Raw genomic sequence first — 19,846 nt, forward strand, 5'->3', positions numbered from 1 at the left:
GGCAGTAATACTACATAAATAGGCTTTTAAGATAGGAAGCCAGGCTTATCTTCTCCACATTTGCAGCTTTCTATACTTACACATTGGGGCCAAGATAAGGTTCAGAAATATTTCATTCTAGAAATATTGCCTTGAAAAAAATGTATGTTCTCACTTATATTTGGAAGCTAAAAAAACTAATCTCAGAAGTAGAGAGAAGAATAGTGTTCCCTAGAGAACAAGAACATGAGGGGATAAGTCATAGATAGGAGGGATAAGTGCTGGTGCTGTACCGCACAGTAGGGTGAATATATTTGCAACAATTCATTGCATATTTTACAAAGAACTTAGAAAAGAGAAGCTCCAAGTCTCCAAACACAAAGAAATGATAAATATTCAAGGAAATGGAAATGCTAATTACCCTTATTGATCATTACACATTGTATGAATGTATTGACTTATCACACTGTATCCCATAAAATGTGTACAACTATTGTTAAATTTTTTAAAAAGACACTGTATTCTTCATAATAGTCACAGTATATTGACTGTTAGTTGTTGAGATTATATACTTTTGCTTTCCTTCCAAAATTTCTATAATATCTTAAAATTACAATGTATTTTTTTTGTTTTTTCAAATATGGTCTCCCTGTGTTTCCCAGGCTGGTCCCGAACTCATAGGCTCCACAGGATCCTCCTGAGTAGCTGGAACTACAGGCATGTACCACCACACCCGGTTAAATTATAATTATTTTTAAATGTGTCTGCAAACAGTACAGACGTCCATGTGCCAATAAGTTAATTCTCCTCTCCCAGAGTTAACTATTATAACAGTTCAGTGTTATTTTTTCAATCCATATACAAATAACACAAAAATAAATGCTCAACGTCTATGTATATATCATCTGTGACCTTTTAATTAATAAACCTTGGATATCCTTTTTTTTCAGAAACAGAAAATTCTACCTCATTTTTTCCCTTAGTTAATTTTTATTTAAATAGACTTCTGATAGACATTAAACTGCTTGCAATTTTTTCTCTATTAAAAACAATGCTGTAACAAATAAAAAAAATGCTTATAAAAGTGATCATTCTTATATATGTCTATACATGTGTATTTTTTTCAATTTTTTTTATAGTTGTAGATGGACAGAATGCCTTTATTTTATTTGTTTTTATTATTTTTACGTGGTGCTAAGGATCAAACCCAAGTGCCTTACATATGCTAGGCAAGCGCTCTGCCACTGAGCTACAGCCTCAGCCCTATGAATATGTATTTCAATAAGATAGATTCTTAGATGTGAAAATGTTTTCAGAGGCTGATTCTTGTTTCAATTTTGATAAATATATGTCAAATTTTTCTCTAACAGGTTGTGTTAATTTTCACTGCAACTTTGAGAATTTGAAATACTATTTAATCTCATGAGAAAAACCCTGATCAATTAAAAACGAGAACTAGTCTTTCATAAAAAGATATTTCTCATGTTATAGCATTACAAAAATTAATGTGACTATGTCGCAATCTGGACCAGTACTTATCATTTTTTATAACTAGTTCGGTGAAAGCTGCCAGACTCACAAAGGAGCCCTGGGTTGATCTTTCTTACGCGTGCTTACAAAATCCATTGCATGGTCTCTGGTTGCCATCTGGTGGCCATCCCCCATTGATGCAACATCTAACATGATTCCCGAGAAGTCATTTAGTCTACAATAATCAATTACTTCCTTTACAACATTCTGTAAAAGACAATGTTTCATCATTCTTGATTACTAAATACATTTTTGCAAAACTGAGAAGCAATCATGCAACTTCTAAGTTATTTCAGTGTCTTGAGACAATACACTTGTGAGACAAGCAAATACCAAAAAAGGCCAGCCTACATTTTGTTAGCAGAGTGTCTTCCTTAGATAGGGTCTCTTCCATTAACAGAATTTTGTTTCTATAAACAGGAGAACATAAAAATATTTGTCCTTTATTCTGTTATTGTCCTCATAGTCTCTGCTAAAAGAACAAGAAAGTTGAAAAGTCAAAGAAATAGTCATTTGCATCCCGAAAGCATCTGACACTTTTAGGGCCCCCACTCACATTCTGTGACATTCACATTTCTGAGTGTGCAACCCCAAATCCCAACAACTGGCATCTCTTTGTCTCAGAGCTCCCTTTGAACATTGCTATGGAAGTGTCAGAGAAATAATACAAACTGAGGCAACCCTCAGCCAGTAACACATGGATGTTGGCATATAAATACAGTTACAGATTGAGTTATGTCCCCTTCCCAAATTCCTAAACCCCTAGTATCTCAGAATGTGACCTTATTTGGAGATTGGGTCTTTACAGGAGAAATCAAGTTAAAATGAGATCATAAGGGAGGCTCCTGATCTGATACAACTGTTGCCCTTACAAAGAATGACAATTTGGACACAGAGACCTATAGAAGGAAGACATCAGGAAGACGCAGAGAAAAAGATGGCCAACTGCAATGCGAGGAGAGAAATCTGGAACAGATTCTCCCTTAGTCCTCAGAACAAACCAGTCTTTTCCACACCTTATCTTTGGAGGACTTCCAGCCTCCAAAACTGTTATTTAAGCCACTCAATTTATACAACAGTTCTAGCAAACTAATACTAACACCCAGTTCCCTCGCCCCTTCCTTGGCTGAACTAGTTCTCAGATAGTATATGCTGTTTCCCAGAGTCCTCCAGGGGAATTAAGCCCCAGTTTCCCACATCAGCAACTTGATTGATAGCATACTCTATTTACTTCCTTTTATTCCCTTTCTCACTTCCCATTCCACGATTGATGTTTTCTAAGTTCACCTCCTCAGTACACTACTTGATCTCAAATCCTTTTCTCAGTCCCTCTTTCTGGGGGACCTCAGAGTAAGATGGCTGGTATCATAAATGGTACTCAGAAGTAGTGTCAGGATAGCATTCTGCAATTATTCCCACCTGGCCAAATGACAAGCATGTCACTGGCAGTAGAATATGATCACATATGTGCTGCAGCATCATAATAACTCTGGCCTCCCCTGTGGGGCTTGGGGTATAAGTCAGGTGCAGGAGTTCACCCAACATCAATGTCTTTTAAAGGTATGGAGGCAAATGATAATACAACAGGTTGGTTATCAATTGCTGTTTCGGGCTAAAGAAAATCATAAGCTCGGGTCACTCGGAGAATAGTGGGGACACCAGAAAGCTGCTAAGGTGGCATTTAAAGAGATGCAAAAAGCCAAGAATGGTAGCACATACCTGTACTCCCAGCTATTTAGGAGGCTGAAGCACAAGATGGCAAATTTAAGACCAGTCTGGGCAACTTAGTCAATTTTGTGAGACACTGTCTTAAAATAAAAAATAAAATTAAAAGGCTTGGGTGGATGTAGCTCAATAATAGAATGTTCCTGGGTTCAATCCTTACTGTCACAAAAATGTGCAAATAAAGAGATGCATTTTGGGTCCGGTGCAGTGGCACACGCCTATAATTCCAGCAGTTTAGGAGGCTGAGACAGGAGGGTCTCGAGTTCAAAGCTAGCCTCAGCAAAGGCAAGGCTCTAAGTGAGACCCTGTGTCTAATAAAATACAAAAATTGGGCTGGGGATGTGACTCAATGGTTGAGTGCTCCTGAGTTCAACCCTTGATACAGAGAGAGAGAGAGAGAGAGAGAGAGAGAGAGAGATGCATTTTGAAAAATTATAAAGGAAATATGAATATGCAAAAAATGTTACTTCTAAATTACTTCAGCTTTCTTCATATCCCCTGAGTCATAGACAAGGTGGGCACATCAGAAATCCATCCTGCAATGGATATGGTGCACAGTGCATTCAGGCCAAAGTGAATCCAGAAAGCCCAGGCATGGTATCCAACAGGTAATGCAGGCCTATCAGTTCTCTGTTGCACCTGGGTCTCTCCTCCAGCTCATACTTATAGCCTTTATAAATTTCCTTCAACCCAATTGGTAAGGAAGAAAAAACTCAGCAACAGGTCAGTTGTGTGTGCTATTGTTGGTCTTTGCAAGGATGGCTGCCACACTACAGCCCCACTCAGAAGTGACTGCAAAAAAACAGAGAAGACAAGCACTCCCAAGAAGTAGTGCGATATGCAATCCAGCCAGTCATGAACTTACTGTGAAGGGAGATGTGGCCCAAGGTAAATACATTGACTCATGGGCAGTAGCACATGACCCCTTCGATGAGGCCATACCTAGGTAGAACATCCAAGGTGCTGCAGCTGCCTGTAAGTAAGTTCCCCCAGTAAAAGCTTCAGAGTGATCACCCTGGTATTTAGTGCTTCTTTCTTTGGAATTCCAAAAGGCCCCAGCTGGGGACAATTTGGGACACTACCTGTGGGAACTTCTTGGTAGAAATTTTGGAGGCAACTCCAGCCTCAGTGGGCCAAATGACCTCCCCCAACCCATACTGAAAAAGCACTTGTATTCAACCCTTTATTTTGGAGTCTGCTTCTAAAAGAACCAGAAGTATATGTCAACAATCTACAGAGCAGCTCATATTTACTAGATGTAATGCATACCTTTTTGTCTAGATTCATTTCCTTTATATTCCTTACTTCTTTTTCAAATGGGTTGTTTCTGTGTTTATTTCTGCTTTTGCAGTGCTATAGTGGAACTTATAGCTCCTGAATGCTAGGCACAAGCTCTACCATTGAGCCACACCCTGACCTCCAGCTATGTTTTATTATAGGTTGTTGAGAGCCACAGCCGAAGGGGCCCCAGCAAACTTCCAGCTGCCAGCAAACTTCCAGCTGCCGGCTGATGATTGGCTCACAGCGGCCCCAGCAACATCTAGCTGATTGGCTCCTCGGCCCCAGCAACATCTAGCTGATTGGCTCCTCTGCGGTGATGCTCATTGGACTGTTTCCCTGCCCTTTCAGACCACGGAGCTGCTCATTGGGGGACTTTTTTAGCTCCGCCCACATGACCCAGCCAATCGGCCTCAAGAGCAGGAGGATTGTGGGAGGTGGAGAGAAGCTTGTGTGGGAGAGAGAGGCTTGTGGAAAGCCGGTGGTGGCAGTTGAGGCTCTGAGGGTTTTTCCTGAGAGGCTGTTTTGTTTGGCGTGTGTGGTTATAAAAATAAAGTTAGTTTCTTTTGACAAGTGGCTCCTGATTGTGCCCAGCCAGACTGTGGCATTTGGTGGCCCGTACGGGGAATGAACCCGCGACCTTGGCGTTATCAGCACCAACGATTCGCTTGCTCATAAGCCAGGTGTTTTAGTAATGGCATTGCTTGTTCTGTATTCCCCAAAACTCTGGTAGCTGTTTGAATAAGCCTATCTACAAATTCAGCATAAGGTTCATTAGCTCCTTGTATTACCTTAGATAATTGACCTTGTAAGCCTCCATGTCCTTGTAAAGTCTTCCATGCCTTAATTGCATCTGCAGCAATTTGTGCGTATACGCCAGGATCATATGCAATTTGTTGCTGCTGATCCTCATAAGGTCCCTTTCCTAACAACATATCTAGATTTCTCTGAGGATAACCAGCTGCTGCATTTCGCCTAGCCGTCTCCTTGCAAAATTCCTCATTGGCAACCTTCCATAATAGGTATTGTCCTCCATTTAGCACAGCTTTACACATATTAGCCCAATCTGCTGGCGTCATGTTCAAGTTGTTAATGGATTCGACCATGCTTACAGTGAAGGGTGCTTGAGGACCATAGGTTGTTACAGCCTCTTTTAGCTGCTTCACTGTTTTGAAATTTAAAACTTGGTAAAATCGCTGCCCTCCTGCCTCAAATACAGGGCATGTTAATATTTGCGATCTTGTCTCAGGATCCCAACTATCAACTACGGGGGTTGGGGACCTCCCAGCATATGGAGGTGGCCTTGTTAGTTGGACACTTACATCCTCTGGTGATAGAAAGGTGTTAGTAGCAGTCTCCTGTTGTAACTTTCCCCCTGATGGCTTTTTCTGTTTTACACTTTCTTTCTCTGTCTGACTAGCTTGAGAGGCCTTCTCTTTTACTTGAATCTTTTCCTCTGACTAACTTGAGAGACCTTCTCTTTTACTTGAATCATTATGTCTTCTCCTTCCTCTACCATTGTCTGAACTGAAGGCTTTGGACTAAGCAAACAAGATATGAACGTCCACAATGGCAATGTGCCAACTGGCAGAGTCCCTGGGCTTTTCTTTTCTATTCTTTTTAAATCTTCACCATGATGGTTCCATTGTGATATATTTAACAACTCCTCCTTAAAAAGCCATGGGCTACATTTTTGTATTGTATCAACGTATGCCCTGACTGTTCTTGATTTTACTGAGATGCCTCCTTCCTCTAACAATTTACTTAACACTCTTTCAGTTTGTTTTTTACTAATTTCTGATCCCGTATTTCTACTATAATACAACCCAACAAGATAACGCCTAACAAAACTGAAACTGAGTGAAACAAAATTGGAACAACACAAAATCATTATAATAGCCTCCTGAAATGTCCATCCGTCCTTTCTCCCTATCTGTTCCTCAGATGTGAGCGGTTTTTCTTCCATCTTACACATCTCCAGGGACAGGCAACTTAAAACAAAAGTGAAACAAAATAACAAAAGAAGAATCTTAAAATGGCTACCCATCCTCTCGCCCTGCCCTCAGGGGCGAGCAGTTCACTTACCCTCAGTCGCTCCCCGTGCGAGCCACCAAATGCCACAGTCTGGCTGGGCACAATCAGGAGCCACTTGTCAAAAGAAACTAACTTTATTTTTAGAACCACACACGCCAAACAAAACTGAAGCTGAGTGAAACAAAATTGGAACAACACAAAATAAATAAATTTTATTAATAGGTCACTAATTCTAACACATTTACCACTATGTGTCAAGCACTGGAGATATAGCAGGGAAAAGGACAGACCAGGGTCCTGCTCTCGTGGAGTTAAGGGGAGAGACAAACCTGGAATAATTATTTTCAAGAGCAAATCATGTAATAATAAGGAAAGAGGGGAAATCAATAGTGAGACTCAACTTAATCTAGAGACAGGGTCAGTGCCTCTTAGAGGAAGAGACATTGTTCTTGACACAGGAAGGACATTGGTAGATGACACCATCTCCACTTAGCCTTCCTAGCCAGCATTTTCTTTTTCTGTTGTCTAACAGCTGCAAACGGGACAAGGGGTCAAATAGAGCTTGGAAGAGAGATGTCTTTAACACAGAAATGCAAAAGAAATCCCAAATCACCAAGAACCTTTATTTTACTTCAAATAAACTTAAAGAGCAATAAAATTATCGTGTTCTATTCATAAAACACTTTTACATCAATTACACTGATAGAAAAGTGAAATCCCTGAGGAGCCAACAATAAATAATAAAGTTAAAAACAGATCTGAATGCAAAGGCAAATTTCCTGAGCCTGTTTCAGTTTGGGGAAGTCAATGGTCCTTTGCAAATATGAATTTCTCAAAAGGATATTCAACTGATGCAAGTTTCCTGCTATGATAAGAAGCTGTCACACTTAGAAGTACCTTATATTAAAAGGGGGAAATAATTAATCTTCTTTTAGTCATTTTTTTTCCTATAGTTCTAGGAAAGTTATTGCACAGGGCAGGAGAGATAAATATTTGCTCCTTGTAGTGACCTTTACAACATACAAGCAATAGTGCTGTTTTCATTTTAACTAAAATGCACCATTTTCTCATTGCTCAAAAGTTGTATGAAAGGTACATAACACCCCATAGCTTATGCGTGACAGAGGAAGAGCCAAATATTTGTAAAAGGACTGATTCTTGAAAGATTCCAGGGTCTAGCAAGTTTTCAAAAGATTGTAGAGACCCAGAATTGAAGATAATCAAAATGCCATATGTCATTGACTCTATGAACTTTTTTTTTGGTCACAATTTACTGTCTCAAATTCAAATGGGTTTGGCTGTCAACAGGCTGTCACAAACCTATTGGCACCTTCACTACCCCATCTTCGGAGTGGTACATGAAATAGTGGCATAATTTACAATCTACAGCTTCTCAGATTATGTTAAATATGCTGCTCTGTAATTTAGTACACACGGTGAATCATATTTTTTTTTAAAGTTTAACATTTAAGTCCTAGTAATTTTCCCAATTGAAAAAAGATGCTGGCAAAACTATTTGGCATTTTTAATTTTAATTTTAGCCTGAGCATCACAGCTTCATGAAGAGTTAGTAAGAGTGATGTGGAATGAGCTTGCGCACTAGGTCCAGTTCCACCTCTCATCTGCTGGCAGAACTGTAAGGAAACTGATTTCACACTTCTGGGCCTTGTTTCTTCATCTGTAAAATGAGAATGTGGCTTCTAAGTCTTCCAGCCAAAAAGGAGGGTAACTTTAAATCTTGAACCATGAGAGTGTGTTGCTGTGAAATTCCAAAGCCATGCTGCTCTGTGGCTCAGAATACAGAGCAAAAGCCAAAGCCCAAAGCCAAAAGTGCATCTTCTGCAGTTGACAGCTCAGTCTCCACTGCAGCCCCCTCTGCCCCATGGAGCACTAACAGGAAACAGTTCCCAAACAGAAAACAGTTTATATTTAAATACAAATCCCAAACAGGAAACAGTTCCTTTACAACTTCAGTGAATGAGTGGGAAAGAATTATTTACCAGTCTGGGCAATTTGTAAACTTTGTCAAAAAAAAAAAAAAAAAAACTGTAGCACTTTACTAACTTGAATTGATGTCTACTATAAATTTTAAATATTCAAGAATTGCAACAAGGGTTCACTTCAAAGTCTTCATGATTGACAAAGCTCTAGATTCTGCTGCTCTGGGTGCCTCTTTTCATGCCACAGAAGCACTAGCTGGAGAAAGCTTCCTCTTCTGAAAGAAAATTACAAAGAAACCTCACTTGAATGACCTATTCGCATCACCTTCAGGGTGTATCAACCAGAGTAAGTGTTGCTTAGTCAAGGAAAAGAAATGGTGAGGAATGGAAACTCCACACAATGAACAATGAAAGGTGATGATAATGGAAATGCTTTATGGTAGATAACACAAGTACTTATATTTTTATATGCATTTTTTAAATTCAAAAATTATAATGTCTTTACCTAAACATGTTAGAATTAAAATCAGTCATAGCAGCTTAAAATACACACACACACACACACACACACACAGAGAGAGAGAGAGAGAAATAGGAATAGCAGCTAAAATCAACAACCACAGAACAAATCACAAATTTCAAAATCTTTCTGTTTAAATTTTCATTCCAAAGTTTCACTCAAAACTATTTTAAGTATTGTAATAAGTTTCATAAATTGCTTAACTGGATTATTAACTAAACCAGGCTCACTTCTTTAAGATTCTCTGTAATTTGGTCAATTACACAGGTAGATATCGAGCCTCTATCCATTGAGCTGGTGCAAACATTAAAATTATATTACTTGAAAGAGAGAGAACTCAAGTAAATGTGACGGCACGAGCATCTTGCACTCATACATCAGATTCTTGAACTCTGGGGAGCTATAGTTTGGGGTCAGTGCTATTATATTCTACTAGAATATAAGCTTTACCCAAACAGGTAAGGGCAGAAAAGAAAGATTAAAAAAATAAAAAGAGGGCTGGGGTTGTGGCTCAGTGGTAAAGCACTTGACTTGCATGTGTGAGGCACTGGGGTTCCATTCCCAGCACTGCATATAAATAAATGAACCAAATAAAGGTCCATCAACAACTAAAAACAAAAAAATAAAATAAAAACTAAATAAATAAAAAGAAACTCTTGGAACTGCCAATGCCCTGCCCCATAGCCATCATCTGCAGTGTTAAATGGAACAGGTTTCCCCTCTGAATTCCAAGTCGTTGATTGATTTATCATGTTCTTGCTCTGTCTCTAATCAGGGCTTTGCACCTCTCGGTGAGAAAAAGGGAAGCTTATGAAAGAAAAAAGCAATGATGATGGGTTGTAAAGAGTACAGTTTATTTGTAGACCAGAAAGATATATCTAGTTAGAGAATGGAGTATTTTATTCTCCAATTTCCATAACTTTTACAGCCAAGTTGCTTAAATATGAAATACATTTCTTAAGCAAGAACATGTATTTAAATATAAACAGATACTAGTTAATTATTCCTATTTAATTAAGACAATTTGGCTTCTGTACTATGCAGTAAAGTGACTGTAAGTCACAAAGTAGGTATTATTAGAGGAACTGAAGCAATGTATGATGTGCTAACTTGCAAGCACTTTTCAGTGGATAGAAGACCGTAGGAAATCCCTTGAGAGCACTGTTAACTCCTGTTTTGTGTCAGATGGGGTGCACACCTGTAATCCCAGCTACCCAGGAGACTTAAGCAGGAGGACCACAAGTTCAAGGCCAGTCTGAGCCTCTTAGTAAGAACCTGTCTCAAAATTTTAAAATAGCCATAGCACATGCTTGTAATCCCAGAGGCTCAGGAGGCTGAAACAGGAGGATAACGAGTTCAAAGCCAGCCTCAGCAAAAGTGAGGCACTAAACAACTCAGTGAGATCCTCTCTCTAAATAAAATACAAAATAGGGCTGGGGATGTGGCTCAGTAGCCGAGTAGCCCTGAGTTCAATCCCCGGTACCCCCAAAATATAAATTTTATAATAAATAAAATAAATAAATTTTAAGGGCCAGGAATGTAGCTCAGTGGTAGAGTGCTTGCCTAATATGTGTAAGGCTCTGGGTTCAATTCCCAGTACCACAAACAAAACAACCTGTTTTGTTTCATAATTGACAGTAAATGTTACTAATACCAGGCCAGTGAGGGAAGGTGGAAGGCTTGTCCAGTTCTTTTATGATTTCCTGTATCTCACTGACCTACTTCTTATGATTCCCAAGAAAAAACAAGATCAAGAAAATGCAAATAGACCAACCCTTCAAAACAGCCTTTCATCAAAGAAGTAATACATTCTTCTTGTAGCTAAACTAGAAAACAGGATAAACAAAAAGGAAAACTACTACCTATTCAAGTATATAGCCTTTCAGACTTTTTCTTGGCTTCTAAATGCCTATAGGGTTGTAGCCCAGGTAAGCCCATTTGGGTAAAAAAAAAAATGCTTTAAGACAGACACAGTAGTACATGCCTGTAATCCCAGCAGCTTGGGAGGCTGAAGCAGGAGGATGGTGAGTTCAAAGCCAACCTCAGCGAAAGTGAGGCACTAAGCAACTCAATGAGACCCTGTCTCTAAATTAAATACAAAATAGGACTGGGATATGCCTCATCAGTCAAGTGCCCCTGAGTTCAATCCCCAGTACCAAAACAAAAATAAAAACAAAAAACCTTTATGAGGAGTTTCATTGAATTTTTTGTTTGTTTGTTTGTAGTCCTGGGGTTGAACCCAGAAATGCTCTAACACTGAGCTATATCTCCAACCCTTTTTTTATTTTTTTATTTTTACATTTGTGAAGACTGCTTTTGATTTGGGGCTTGTTCTAAGCATCTGAGTGCCAAGGAGAACCAGCCACTATGAGACAGCTGACTTTCTAGTGCTCTTCCAAGAATCCTTGTGGTTTGTGGGTTCAGAGCAGTGACATTCTGGAGGGGGATGGCCCCTGTGACTCCAGGGTGAATGTAATAAGTGTGATGACATTTACATTGTTTTCAGTGACTTCTCTTTACTTGATTTTTCCCCCCTTTTAGAGGGAAGGAGAAGACACTAAAAGCTAAATGACTTAAACAGGGGGGCCATGTGTGTGTTGTTCATGAGCATGCCTAAATGTAGATGTGTAATAGCTATGAAAGACTTTAACCAGAGCAGAAAGAATCATAGGATAATTAATTAAGGGGAAATGCCCTGTTCAAATACACAAGGAGTGTTTCCAGTCAGCTTCTGGTTGTAGGATCCAAAGAGGTCAAGCTGAAATGACACCACACCCACCAGTGTGCTGCCCTGTCACAAGGCCTGGTTTGTTTGTGGTGGTGTCATAAAGAGGATTCAAAGGCCTCAGAAACACAATCACCAATCCCAGTGCAACTTGACTATGTGAAAATTAAAATTTCTTACCTTTATGTTATTGATAGAGCAAACTGTAGTCATCAACCAAAGAATAATCAGGGTCATCTACAGAGGACAGAACATAAAACAGCATTCTAACTGTTTTTTCATGATGGATCTTAACTCTTTTCAAACCAAGGTACTCAAAGATTTGGGTGACTACCTTTTTGTAAGGAGAAAATGTATCTGGCAATGAAACCTATAACTGTCATGACTACAAACCAGAGAACATTCTAGAAGTCCCTATTATGACTTCTTCATCCAAGTCTAGATATTAGTATCTGCAGTAAAGCCATCTTCAAAAATTTACAAAATAATACTCTATTATCATGTATAACTAAAAAGAACAAAAAAATATACAAAATTAAGTCCCATATAATCAACTGGTAATTATAAGAAAACAAGAAATAAATTAAATCAATATATTATTCAAAGATTTGATTTCAGCACTATATATTCATCAGTCATTACATTTTTTACTGAGCCATCAAACACAAAGTTATTTTCTTCCCTCATTCCTTTGAATGCTGGTAGATAACACTTTTTTTCCTTTAAATAGTAAATATTTTTAAGGACCTACTATATACCTAGGACTATATTAGGTATAGGTAGGGTTTCAAGAGAAGATAAAGTGCCTGTCCTCAGGGATCTTGTAATTATCCAGGGGGGGAAAAACTAACAAAAAAATGCTGAGATGTGTGGTTCTTCCAGAGGAATCCTAGGAGTTCAGAGAAAAAGGGGACTACCAGTGTGATCAGTGAAAGATCCCACTATGAGCAGTGTACAAAATATATAACATTAAGTTACATACTTTCAGATATGTTTACCTTCCATAAATGACATGTCTGTGTAATCCAAAGGGGGGAATTGTATCACATGATCCAAGTTGAAATAATCTCTGATAAAATTGTCTTATAATAAGTTTCTTTTGGTTGCAAGTGTACACAGTAATTCATTAGGCTTTTTGTTGGTCTATTTACTAAATAATAATTGTTTATAATTATAATTATTTTATTTTAAAAAAATAGAGATTTCTATAGTTCTTAAGAGACAAAAAGTCCTTTATAATATTTTAAACATTCATTATTGCTTCTATTTTAATTCATTTCTGATATCAATTTATTATAAATTCTTAAATAATAAAACTATGGTTTCACTCTATCTAGTTTTCCACAACCCTAATAAAAATTTATCATTGTTTGTTAGCCCTTTTATACAGTGGAAGAACCTCTAGAGAAAGCTTCTACATCAGAACTCCAACAGGTTGATCATCAGGCTTGAGAATTTTAATCACAGGACTACACAATTAATTTTTAGCCATCAGATATTGTAATGTCTCTGTCTCCCTAGTCATTGATGTTAACCTTCCCTTTTCTCAATATTTCCTAACCCTCTAGCCTTTGTTACATTTCCTGCAACAATATGATGTTCTTTCCCACTGTACTGAAAGTAATAGCAATACAGTCAAAGTGAAAGTGTTTGTGTGCAGGTTTGAAGATCTCAAAAGAAAACGTTTCTTTTGTCACTTTAGTTGTTAAATTCTCTTGGATAAACTATAAAATAAACCACCAATTACCAAATTTCACTCTGTGACAAACAGTATTACCATGAGATTCTAATACAAGTTCATCCTCTTGGGAATTCAATCCTATTTAATCCCTTCTTACCCCTTATTTCAAAATTTTAACTCTTCAATCTTAAAGAAAACCTGACCTAAGAATTTCAAAAGGCCTTTCTTGATGGCTTACCTGGTACACTTTTAGGAACTGGGAGAGGTCCTCTCCTGTAAGAAATGAAAACCAAAGTCCTTCACTTAAGTTTATGCTATTGTCATAATTTCCTGCTTCATACTACAAGCACAGTATACTCTAATCAGCTCAGGTTTTTGCACTAAAGGGCCAAGAAAGCTCAGATGAGGCAGATGATCTGCAGCCCTGACCTATTGAAATCTGAGGTGCAGACACGATATGGTGCCGAGGGGCAGATGCATAGTGGGTAGGGATGCAGGGCCCTGCCCCTGCAACCTAGGCTGGCAGGATTAAAACCCCAGCTATATGGGCAAGATGTACCGGTATCCTTGTTCATCAGCATCTTCTTACGTAGACAGAAATACTAACAGCTCCTACCTCATTGTAAGGATTAAAACTTCTAGTTCACATTAATTATTGTGAACAGTGCCTGGTGTTCTTAAATACGATAGTGAACATGCAATCCCTCCCAAACACTCCCCATGTTTCCTACAACTTAAACAGAAAATTCAACAGCTTAGACTTCTAACTGACTTTATATAAACAGAAGTTTCTCTTCCTTCAGGATCTATAATATGAGAGGCAGCAAAATTTTCCTGTTAAGGGCCCAGTAGAAAATGATTTACTGTTTCTGTCACAACTCTCTTCAGCTCTAGTGGAAAAACATAAACAAAATATAACCCACTAAGAGTGGCTGTGTCCCAAAATGTGTCTCTACATGAACACTGAAATTTGAATCTCATAGGATTTTCACATGTCATGAAATAGAATCCTTTTGATTTTTTTTCAGCTATTTAAAAATGTAAAAACTTAACTCACAGACTCTACAAAAACAGATCAGCCAGGCATGGTGGTGCACACCTGTAATACCAGAGGCTTGGGAGGCTGAGGCAGGAGTCACAAGTTCAAAGCCAGCCTCAGCAAAAGTGAGGTGCTAAGCAACTCGGTGAGACCCTGTCTCTAAATAAAATACAAAATAGGGCTGGGGAAGTGGCTCAATGGTCAAGTGCCCCTGAGTTCAATCCTTGCTATCCCCCAAAAAATAAGCAGACCAGATTTGACTCATAGGGGTCATAGTTTGCTAACTCCTGCTATAAGATACATAAAGGAATAATAGTGATCACATTCAGGCAAGACATAGTCCTCCTTGAACTATGACCAATAAAATCCACTTAGCACTTGTGCTCAAAGCGCTGTTTCTAAAAACCTAGCAGCCTCGCTATGCAGAGGCATTGATAGATCTGTTCCAACTGTCATGTCTTTACATGATAAATACGCCCATTTCTGTTTGTCAATTAAAAAATAAACTTTAAAAATAGACTATGCTTTAGAACATTAATAATAAAAACATTTATTAGAAGTATTTTCGTCATGTGAAAGGCAGCTGGTTGTTACCTTGCCAAGTTAGGCCCTGTGGTCTTTCCTGGTGGGGCAGCATTCCGCTGCGGGCAGTAGAAATTCTCATACATGATGGGTGCTAGGAGAGTCATGGAGGAAGGAACCATTAAGAAGCTGAAGGCTGGATCTGGAATGTCCCCCCAAGGCTCATACATTACAGGCTTGGTCCACATCCTGGTACTATTGGGAGAAGTGGGGCCCAGGAGGACACCTTGAGGTCATTGAGAGTGTGCCCTTGGAGGAGATTGTGGACCCTGGTCTCTCTTCCTTCACTTTTTCATATCCCAGCTGGGAGGAGAGCCACTTGTTCTGTCACATGCTCCCCCCATGATGTGTTGTCTTACCATAAGCCCAAAAGGAACCAGCGAACCAACTATGGACTGGAACCTCAAAACTGTGAGCCAGAATAAACCCTTTCTCTTATAAGTTCCTTTATTTCAGTCAGTAACTAACTCAGCAGGTGCCTTACATTCTCAATGACATCTGACAGGAAAGACTAACAGAATGGCTTAAACAGTTCTCCCCATCCCAGCCTCCTGTCCCCCTTCACCTGGTGGAATCTGTCCAGTTTTGCGTTGATTCACAAAGTACTCGATGTCCTTCTCAATGCTGCACATTTCTAAAGTTTTACGAACTTGTTCATACATCTAACAAAAAGAAGATGAATCCTTAGATAAAAGCAGGTCAGTGATAATTGTAGCAGAGCTCCTTTAAGAAGGAGGTTTGAGCCAGTCATGGTTGGGGGTTGGGGGGATGCACACCTGTAATACAAGTGACTTGGGAGGCTGAGGTAGGAGGATCACAAGTTCAAAGTCAGCCTCGGCAATTTAGTGAGACCCTAAGCTACTTAACAAGACTCTGTCTCAAAATAAAAAGTGAAAAAGGGCTGGCAATGTGGCTCAGTGGTTAAGAGCCCCTGGATTCTAATCCCTGGTACCAAAAAGGAAAAGGAGATTTGAGCCAGGCATGGTGTCACTCAGGAGGCTGAGGCAGGAGGATCACAAGTTAGAGGTCAGTCTGGGCCATTTAGCAAGGCCATGTGTCAAAATAAAAAGGCCTGGGAGGTGTAGTTTTAGTAGTAGAGTGCCCCCTGGATTCAAGCCCCTATAGCACACACACACAAAAAGAGGTTTGATGAATGGCTGACTCCAAATTTTGAAAAGAAACAAAAAACATTCCCAGGTCCCAGACTAATATAATGGTTTTTGTGAATATGTGCTATTCAATTTTAAAAAAATATTCCAGGAAATAAATGTATCTTTATGTCAAGACAAAAATTTAGGCTGTAAATTGTTTTTTTTAAAAAAAAAACTATATTACAAAAAACTAGATACAAAGTCCCATGATACAACACCAACACCACATACAAATACAATTGCCTACCTTGAAGAAAAATTTTTCCATTCAATTCTAAGGGTTTTCTGGGTGTTAAGACATTCTTTTAAAGTGAGTGTGTCATCTAAGTGAGGATAAGAATGGCTATTTCTCAGCAAAGAAGTTTGCAATAACCTGAGGTGATGCTCTGAGATCTGGGGACCTGAAATGGCTGTGCACAAGTAGATCCTAGACAATGGTCATGGAAATACAGGTGAAGAACATCTTCAGCCCTGCAGGGACCCTCAGCCTGGGCACAGGTCAGTCTGCAATACTTGGTGCTATCCTGAGTGACCTTATTACAGACTGCAGCAGTCTCTGGGACTCACATTCATGCTGTGACATCTGTCTTCCATCCATTAAGCTGTCTTTGGGTTCCCTTCTCTGCTCTCCTGCCTTAATTCTGAATGTCTTAATTAGAAAGTCATGGATCAGGAGTCAGGCAGGTTGCATGTTTTTCTGGGCCCTTGTATCAAGTCAATGTGTGGCCTTGGGCAAGTCACTTTGCCTCTCTCCACGGCAGCAGGGAGAGAGGATGAACTAATAAGCCCCTGGGGTTCTTTCCATCTAATGAACCCAGTACACAAAGCCACAGTCCTCCGTAGAACCTCTGACTTACATCATCACTTTTGACACATTGTTGTGACAGCTGATTCACATGTACCCACAGTGCATTCCGGAAGAAGTTTATTCGTTCACATTCTTGAGCCTCCAATACCTACAGAAAGACAGTTATTTGTACACACATATGCAGACAAAGGAGCCATCCTTTAGACTGGATGTGACTTAAATAGTGTCAACCTTCAATTGTCTGTAAGCTTATTGTCTCATGGGGTACTCCCCCACCACCACCACTGAAGAAGCTCAGCACTAACAATTTAAATGGATCCTGATACATTTTAACATAAACAGGGCTAGATAGAGTTCTGAAGGTAAGACATAATGATGACCAGAGACAACAGTGTTCTAGCCTGAGTTCCGGCAGACATTTCCAAATGCCTTATAGACATGTCCACCCGTGTAGCCTGCCAGAGCCCCCACGCTCCCCTCCTACTAATTTGACAAGCAAAACTGTCATAATTATTGAAGCTAGTTAATGAGGACGTGGGGGCTCTCTTACTTGTTTTTTGTCTTAGGGTATGTTTAAATTTTTCCATAATAAAAAAAAAAGTTAAAATAAAAGTCACTGCCTAAGCAACAGTGTTTTGGATATAAGCAAATGCCAACTTTTGAAAAATCAAGCTATTCAACAAAGTGGATGATGTTCTATGCAACAGTAAGTGTTATATGTATTAACATTTTTAAAAACATTGAATGCCATAGCTACTACATTTTTTAGGCTTCTTGTAATACAAAACTTGAGCAAGGTACAGTGATGCACACCTTCAGTTCCACTATTTGGAAGGCTGGAACAGATGGATCTCAAGTTCCAGCAACTTACCAAAACCTCATCTCAAAATTTAAAAAGAGGAGGTGGGGAGATGAAAGGACTGGGGATGTAGCTCAGTGGTAAAGCATCCCGGTTTCAATCCCTACTACAAAAAAATAATTATAATATAAAACTTGAAATATACACCAGTAGAGAGAATAGTATAATGAGTCCCTGTGTATCCATCATCAAACATTTATCAACCCAAGACTCATTCTATCTTACTGGTATCACTACCAACTACCCTACTACCTGGGTATTTTGAAATAAATGCATTATTTCACCTGTATTTTTATTACAGAATATTTCATATAGAATCATAGAGAGCAAAATAGTGAATACCTGCATACCAACCACCCAGCTCTGTCAGAATCTTGGACCACATTTTTTTAAAATATTTATTTTTTAGTTGTAGTTGGACACAATATCTTTATTTTACTTATTTATTTTTATGTGGTGCTGAGGATGGAACCCAGCGCCTCACACATGCTAGGCGAGTACTCTACTGCTGAGCCACAACCCCAGACCATTTGGGGGCCATATTTGCATCAGATTTTGGTGAACTCCCTGTGGGACTTCCCCAATGTCTATCATTTCTTCAGTTCCCCAGAGATGACCTAGATATTATCATTCCCGTGCAGATTTCAGTAGTACATCTGCATCTATGAAATGTATGTGATACAACTTGGCAACTTTTAAATCATATAAAAATGGGCTCATTCCAGGCTTTTCATGAGGGTGTGGAGTTAGAAAAATAAAGCAGAAAAAAGTCCTTTAGTGGTGACATAGTGACCAACAGTATCAAATGGTAGAGAGAGGTCAAAAAACAAACTTTAGAAACCACAAAGGCCAGGCTGGGGTGTAGTCCAGTGATAGAGCACTTGCCTAGCTTTGGGTTTGACCCTAGTACCACAAACAGTAAAATAAAAAAGTGAAATGGGGGCTGGGGCTGTAGCTCAGTGGCAGAGTGCTTGCCTAGTATGCTAAGGTACTGGGTTCCATCCTCAGCACCACATAAAAATAAATAAAATAAAGGCATTCTGTCCATCTACAACTACAAAAAAAAGTAAAATGAAATGGTACAAAGACCCCACTGGGCCTCACACCAAGGGGATCTTTGGTGACCTCTGAGAGAGGAGGGAGCAGCTGCAGGGAAGCAAACCTTAGGCTGAGACAAGGACTAGAATAGAACTTCAAAACTCACAGCCAGGGCTCAGCATTGGAGAGAATACAGAGGGTAACAAAAGCTGGTGGAATGTAAAGCTAGGAATGATGGAGTTTGCATACAAGACAGCAGCCATTCATGTTAAAAAGAGCTGTGCCCAAAGGGGTGGGAAAAGGCCAACTAGATGGGATGAGATCTTGACAGGGCAGGGAGCCACCCTTTTTCCCTTCTGATAGGAGAAGGGGAGCTATTGATCAGTGGTTCTCATACTGAATTCATAGAAGTCACCGGATCCCGAGTTTCTGACTCTAAAGGTCTGGGCTTGGTCTGAGACTCTACATCACTAACAATTTCCCAGTTGATACTCATGCTGCTAGTCCTAAAACCACACTTGGACAACCACTGGTAAGGAAACTTCCAGACAAGGGGACAGAAACTTGAAGAAGTTTCTGGATTATATCTTTTAAATTTTTCTGGGAAATCACGAGGTCATGTGCTGAACATGAAAGGGGGGTACTGGTGAAATTGGAAAACAACTTCAAAGCCTGCTCACCAGCTGTCTGCATTTCCCATAGAACCCAGCCAGTACGGGCAAGGCTCTCAATGTTCATTAGTAGACTCAGCCAACCATTCACCAATTCAGCTGGTTCTTGTCTGCACTGACCAAACCTTAGACTAAAGCTCCGGATAGAATTGGACAGCATGGTCAGGATGAGGAGGAAGCTGAAAGATGAGGCCTGGAAGAAAGTATTTTAGTTCCTTCCCTTCATCACTGAAAGTCCTAATTTCCAACACCCTCAAGCTTTTAGTGGAATGAGAATTGGGGTGCT

At 39.4% G+C, this 19,846-nt stretch overlaps 1 protein-coding gene across 2 annotated transcripts in view; it reads right to left on the reverse strand.

Annotated features, from left to right (window-relative positions):
• Positions 1–7,148: 7,148 nt before the first annotated feature.
• The window catches only part of Pstpip2 (proline-serine-threonine phosphatase interacting protein 2), a 73,508-nt gene continuing 60,810 nt past the window's right edge, over positions 7,149–19,846 (reverse strand). For both annotated transcript variants that reach the window (XM_046428458.2, XM_058573927.1), the window contains exons 10-15: positions 17,042–17,140; positions 15,599–15,695; positions 15,046–15,127; positions 13,651–13,685; positions 11,912–11,968; positions 7,149–8,761 (exon numbers count right to left, since the gene is read on the reverse strand). In XM_046428458.2, the coding sequence (XP_046284414.1) occupies positions 11,919–11,968; positions 13,651–13,685; positions 15,046–15,127; positions 15,599–15,695; positions 17,042–17,140 (363 nt within the window). In that variant the 3' untranslated portion in view covers positions 7,149–8,761; positions 11,912–11,918. The remainder of the gene's footprint in view (positions 8,762–11,911; positions 11,969–13,650; positions 13,686–15,045; positions 15,128–15,598; positions 15,696–17,041; positions 17,141–19,846) is intronic.

Source organism: Marmota monax, unplaced genomic scaffold (genome assembly GCF_021218885.2).
Source record: "Marmota monax isolate L192 unplaced genomic scaffold, Marmota_monax_Labrador192_F-V1.1 WCK01_AAM20220418_F8-fsc00031, whole genome shotgun sequence".
NCBI classification, from domain to species: domain Eukaryota; kingdom Metazoa; phylum Chordata; class Mammalia; order Rodentia; family Sciuridae; genus Marmota; species Marmota monax.